At 34.2% G+C, this 6,615-nt stretch overlaps 1 protein-coding gene across 1 annotated transcript; it reads right to left on the bottom strand.

Moving 5' to 3' along the window:
* Positions 1–775: 775 nt before the first annotated feature.
* LOC102587001 (potassium transporter 5-like) lies at positions 776–5,161 on the bottom strand. Its single transcript, XM_015314396.1, has 8 exons — positions 5,033–5,161; positions 4,157–4,382; positions 3,835–4,059; positions 3,435–3,488; positions 2,901–3,161; positions 2,392–2,559; positions 1,908–2,162; positions 776–1,815 (listed from the first exon to the last, which is right to left on the bottom strand). Exons 1-8 carry the CDS (start codon positions 5,159–5,161, stop codon positions 878–880), a joined length of 2,256 nt encoding a protein of 751 aa, XP_015169882.1. The 3' UTR covers positions 776–877.
* Between the last annotated feature and the right edge of the window lie 1,454 nt (positions 5,162–6,615).

Genomic DNA, 6,615 nt, shown 5'->3' with positions numbered 1-6,615 from the left:
ATGTCAAGGTTAAGGTCTAGTTCCCTTGTTATTATGCTTTCATAATGATATGGGACACTCCAAAATCTACCCCTGTAACTTTTAAATAATAAATAAATCCTTGTATGTAGTCCCAGGTTTGTGGAGTGGACAATTTTGCACTTCATGCTAACCGATTTATGGATGAGTGCTTTTGGAGTAGTCGGTTTAGCTCTGAATCTACGTGTCTATGACTTTGTTTCTAAGGAAATTCGCGCAACGGAAGATCTTGAATTTGAGACTTTCTATTTCAAAAGTATTCTCCTAAATAAAGGTATTCGCGCTTGGATGACGGCTCAAGATCAGCCTCATGAAAATCTTATATTCCTTGAGGAGACTTTACCACGTGGAAAGGCTCTTTACTACTTTAGCCCTAGTTCATACATAGACAATGTTGCATTTTTAATAATGTTTGTAAAAAGACAATTTTGCATTTCATACTCAAACAGGAGTCATATTCTGGTTGTAAGCAAGCTTTATGAAGCATATTCTTCCTCAAAACACCAAGATTTCAAAACAGGGGAAAGAAACAATACTAATCAAAATAAGGTTGTTACTAATAACAATACTGAAGAAAAGAAAATCCGCAGTAGGTGCGCATTGACAAACCCACTAATCAAGTCAAACAAATCGAAACAGAGAAGTACAAAACAAAATGCTATACTAATAATTATTTCTCTACATTATCACATTCTCTCAAATTATACTAAATTCAAACATAAAAAAATATATTTTAAAAACACGAAATTTTCGAGTCCAAGATCTTTGGAGGGATGGAGATTAAGGGAGGCACATATATTAGATGCTTCACCATTATCTCCTTAACTAAAATTTTGAACTAAACCCTACTACTAGCATGCTAAATCTCATATATCATTCCTACTTTCAACATACGTTTATGAGGTATGTCGAAAACTTTGCTACTTTGCCTCAAATTTCTCTTCAAGAAATTAAAAGCATAATCGATCACCACTCTCTTCACAATATTTGATCCTTTGCTTGCAATCACATCTTGTTCTCCAACTAAATGAACAACCCCAACACTATAAGCTCTCTCCACCACTTGTATATCTCTCTCCATTGAACACGTCGCGACCTCTTGTATTTCACAATCACTCTCTAATTCCACATTGATACTCTGTTCTGTTGATACTCTGTTACTCTTTGCTGCATTCATCGAAAGAATGGAATCGTCTCGTATAAATTCCTTCAGCCTCTCCACTAATAATCTCTCGAAAGGCTCTTCCTCATTTCGCACATCATTGTATCCGTATCTCACTGCACATCGAAACACATAGAGATCACTAGGCTTCACCCTCCGGAAGAGGAATCTTTCTTCTACGGGTACTTTGCTTATAGGAAGTGATTTAACTGAAACAAACACGAGGACAGAGTGTAACGCGGGCACATTCTCCACGTAATGTTTGAAGATTGGTGGAATTCCATGGACAAGTTCAGAATAGAAAATTGCAAGGCCGGGTAGACGATGGGAATTTGTTTCATCCACTGTTTCTTTAACTTTTAAGGGAGAGATCTTGTGTTCTAGCTCGAAATGATACTTCTTTCGATACACATAGTTCCATACGTACATGATGAACATTAGGAACATAGCGAAAGCTAGTGGAAGGTAACCGCCTTGAGTGAACTTGTAAAGAACCGAGCTTAGGTAGATGAGCTCAATCGAGCCAATGATTAGAACATACATGATTACGAAAAGAATGTGAATTTTCCAAATCATGATCATTACTAACACGAGGAAGCCCGATGTTAGTGTCATCACAAACACCACCGCTATTCCTGTGATCAAATAGTTTTGTGTCACGTGTTAGACACCATCGATAAGAAGGAAGGATTTAAGTCGTATACACTGACATGTAAGAAATGCTTACCATATGCATTGCTAAGCTTTTCAGTAGTCCTGAATGCAAGCGTGACAATGACACAAGCTAACATGAGAAGGTTATTGACTTCAGGAATGTAGATTTGTCCATGATACTTGGTAGATGTGTGCACGATTTTAACGTGAGGAAAACATCCTAACGCCAGGGATTGCTGGATTATAGCGAAAGTTCCAGAAATCAAGGCTTGACTTGCAATGATGGCTGCTAAAACTGCCACTGCAAAAACTGGCCAATATAAACCATCTGCACATGTAAAACAGAAAATGCAGCATCAGATGTTCATTTTCCCCCTCATGACTTAGGCATAAAAAATTTAAGTTATATAAATCGACAATGTAAAGAACTTTCATCGTAGTTTCCCCCCTTAATGCTGATTATAGAGATGTGATACTTCTTCGTGATCTGATTTGGACATTAGTTTTTAAACCGTCATTCCATAGAACTTAAACTCAGGAACAAATGTTATACTTACTAGGTATGGACTTGTAGAAAGTATCAGAAACATCATCAATGTTCTTCCTTAAAAAGGCAGCCTGACCAAGATACGCCAATATGAGCGCGGGGTATGTCACACAACACATACTTATCTGTATAGATCGAACACTAAAATGACCAACATCTGCAAATAGTGCTTCGCCTCCTGCAATTAATTATTCAATTATTTTACTCTGAGTAAATTAGAAGTTTCTCAATACGTTTAAGTGTGAAGGATCAAAAAACACATCTAAAGTATCCCATTTTTCGAGTTTCATACCTGAACTATCAGATGTACGAGTTTTCTACCTGAATGATGGTGATAGTTCAGGTAGAAAAAGGGAATAACTGATAGTTGAGCTGTGTTTTGATAAATAGTTGATGATAGTTCCGGTAGCAAACTTGCACAACTGATAGTTCAGGTATGAAATTGAAACAATCGGACTACTTTAGGTGTGTTTTGACCATTAACTCTACATTTAAACGCTATTGGAAGGAAATAAATACCTGTTATGCACATAACAACCCCGCCAAGTGAAATCCAAGCATTCTTTTTGTTTCTCTTGAAGTAATCTATGATGTATTTAGGATTAAGAGCTCTGATTACAGTTGGATCGTATTTGGCAAAGTTGTAAAGGCCAATACCAGCAATGAAAATGAACCACAAACAAAGTATAGGCGCGAAAGTGTTGCCCACTTTTTCAGTTCCAAATCTTTGAAACATAAACAATAATAATAAGATGGCTACTGCAATCCAAACAAGTCTTCCTGCAAAACACAATATAAGCTAGCGTTAGTCGAGGCGTGTTTTGCTAACTATTGGATGATAGTTCAGGTAGGAAACTCAGACCCTAAAGTCATAAGAAGCCCCCTAAATTGCTATGCATCTTTTACTTTGACGCCCTATGTAAGACGTGTATCTATTGAACATTTATACTACTCCAAAAATATATTTTTTGCTGACATGACATGACGTGTGTAATACACCAAAATTCAGCGCGTGAAGGGCATTTATTTAGCCAAATAATATGCAATAGTTACCTTCTGTCAGCTGTGATGGAGCTGCTTCTTTGAGTCCTCCAACAGCAGACAAAACTGACCAAATTAAATGGAAAATTCAAATTAGTATCATAAACTCATTTCTAATTATAGAAAAAAAATAAAAAAAGAGAAATATTATTATTTTACTAAAATCTTCATTTTTCACATAAGAGATGTAAAAGATCATTTTCTTCTATTTATTTTGTAAGTGGTCAGGAGATCTTAATTTTGCTCGTGTTGAAACATATTCCATGTATTAAGGCAATTTTGACATATTCATAAAGACTAAAGAGATCTTTTAAGAATACGCGAAAACATGTATCATGTATTTTATTAGATTAGTATAAACATCGAATACGAATAAATTTTTACGTGCCTGAAATGCAGGGAGTGAGGATACCATCCCCAATAACCATGGAAGTACCAAGCATTGTAGCAATTAGCAGAACAAACTTGGTAAAATTGCTGCTTTCTAGATTTGACTTAAGCTTTGAAGCTCGACGAGTACGTCTATCTGGTAAATCAAGTTTAAACGTCGACACATCTTTGTCTTCTGGTTGTTGACTCGGAATTAATCCCACTTTTGAATATCTACATATCAATGAATATAAAGCAAATGTACCTCCTGCAATAAAAAGCAGAGTAGTCTGTTTTAAAGTACTACTTTAAATATACTATCAAAGATAAAAGATATTTTTATCATTTTCCCTAAATAAAGTTACCATCTCCGTTGTCATTAGCTCGAAGAACAATGAAGACGTATTTGATGAGAGGAATCAAGGTGATAGTGTAAAATATAAGAGACAATGCACCAAGTATATCTTCGTCGTATGTTACACCATTTGGAAAAATAGATGAAAACACATACAATGGTGACGTTCCAATATCTCCATACACCACTCCTATGCTTTGAAACGCCAATTTCAATATCACTGTCCATTCTAATGCCTGGTCAATATTAAAAAAAAAAAAAAAAACATAAAATCATCAATCACAATCCAAGGTTACGTTGTTGTTGTTAGGACCAAAATAATTAGATGTCACGTGGAAGCTAGCAAATCAAACCTCGAAAGACCATGAGTAAGAAGACAAACGAGAAATATATCAAAAGACACAAATATTTAACGTGGTTCGATCAATCGACCTACATCCACAAAGTAGATGAGAGTACAAAATATAGAGAGAAATAACATCAACTGATTCACTCGGAATACAAGGAGGTTCACAAATTTTCCGTCATAACCAAAACTCTCAAAATCCTAGGACTACATTGTGAATGTTGATTAAGTTAGAAGGAACAAACATTTTTTATAGAGTCCTAAACCTTTTTACTACAAGAAAAAGACTAGTCAAATCTTAAATGTTTTCTTAAAAGGAAAACTTATTTATGGTAAGAAACTCAGGGCAATTAATATCCAACAGTTGTGAGGTGTCAGGTTCAAACCCTGAGAAAGGAAGACACATATTTGATAGCTAGGGAGCATTTAATCTTTAAATGTGATACTTCTAGGCGCGAATACTCATAGAGGATACCAGACATCTAACGCGGAACAAAATAAAATCGTAAAAAGATTCAAATAATTTGGGTAAGTTAGGACCTTTTTGGCTCCGGGGACCTTGCTAGATTCCAAGTCTAAGGAGTCATATCGCTTCAACGAGTTGCCAGAAAGTTTCTTTCCATTGAGTTGATGTTGTGGAACTTCTTGGTTTTGTTCATTGCTGGACATATCTTTAATTTATAAAAGATTTATTTAGGAGAAAAAAAAAAGATCAAAAAGTGTAATAAAAAATGGGGAAATTCCCCAACATTTTGTTGGAACAGATTAATTAACTAAGAAGAAGAAAAGTATTTTGAATAATAGAAGAACAGGTAGAGATTAACTAAATTTGTTTTAAAAAATTTAGAAGAAAATTTCAGAGTTAGATAGAAATGAGGTTTTTATTTGTATGGAAGAAAAACATGTTAATTCCTTCATCTCACACGTAAATGGTATAATTAGCAACTTGCCGCATCTCACGCTTTTATAAATAGAATTTATAATTTTATTTATTTATGATGTGGACAAAAAATATAATTAAGTAGTTGATTGGCTTTTTAAGATACATTAACCAGGGGCGGAGCCACCTTATGCTAAGGGGTTCATCCGAACCCCATCGGTAGAAAATTATTTTATTTATACATGATTAAAATATTTTTTTACATATATATAGTAGACGTCAAATCCCCTTCGGCTACTTCGTCTGTCTATTTCTACAAATTTTGAATCCTTTTATTGAAATTTCCGGCTCCGCCACTGAGATTAATCCGTAAATAATTCTCTAGATATATTAGCAACAACGTAACATGCCAATAAAGTATATATGTTGACTTTGATGGAATAAAATTGAATTTATTTTTGGCATTTAATAAACAAACAATTACATTACAAATAAGCCAATTTAGTCCGGACTTGGTAAAGTAAATAGAATAAGTTCAAAAATACTTCTGAATTATGGCAAAAGGTCTACTGTACTCTTTATCTACCTATTTTGCTAGAAATATTTTGCACATTTTGGTCCCACTTATGTTATTTGACTAATGGTCCGGACTGAATTAAAAATATATATTTAAATTTATGTGACATTTTATTATTGGTTCAATTTTAAACTCAGACCCCCAATTAAATAAATTCAGTACCCATCCAATTTTATTACTTACTCGATCCAAGATCTAACCAGACATTTTCTTTTTAATTTGTACTCTTCAAAATTTTATTTTTCATAAAAAGAAACAACCTACGAAGGTTTTTATTTTTCGTAAAAAAAATAATAATTAATATCAATGGCATTAATCACCTTCATGAAATACTTCGTAAAATAAAAGTTCAAATGAAGCTTATGAGTCATTCATAAAAGAGCAACTTTCACATATAGCAAACACAAAATTCATATTTGTATGCTATAGCAAAGTTTGCATAATTGCGCTCCATAGCAAACATATATATGTATAATTCGCTATACATATACAAAAAAAACAGTTGTATAATCTGTTTTGGTATACATATACAAAAAGATCAATTGTATATAGTGAGAGAAGTGAGTGAGAAAGGCGAGTGAGCGAGCGAGATCTGGGAGAGTGGCGAGCGAGATCTGGGAGAGGGGAGAGAGGGGAACGAAAATATATGTATATATACAATCTTCA

This window comes from Solanum tuberosum, unplaced genomic scaffold (genome assembly GCF_000226075.1).
Source record: "Solanum tuberosum cultivar DM 1-3 516 R44 unplaced genomic scaffold, SolTub_3.0 scf00298, whole genome shotgun sequence".
NCBI lineage: Eukaryota > Viridiplantae > Streptophyta > Magnoliopsida > Solanales > Solanaceae > Solanum > Solanum tuberosum.
This window is presented reverse-complemented; position numbering and strand designations above follow the sequence as displayed.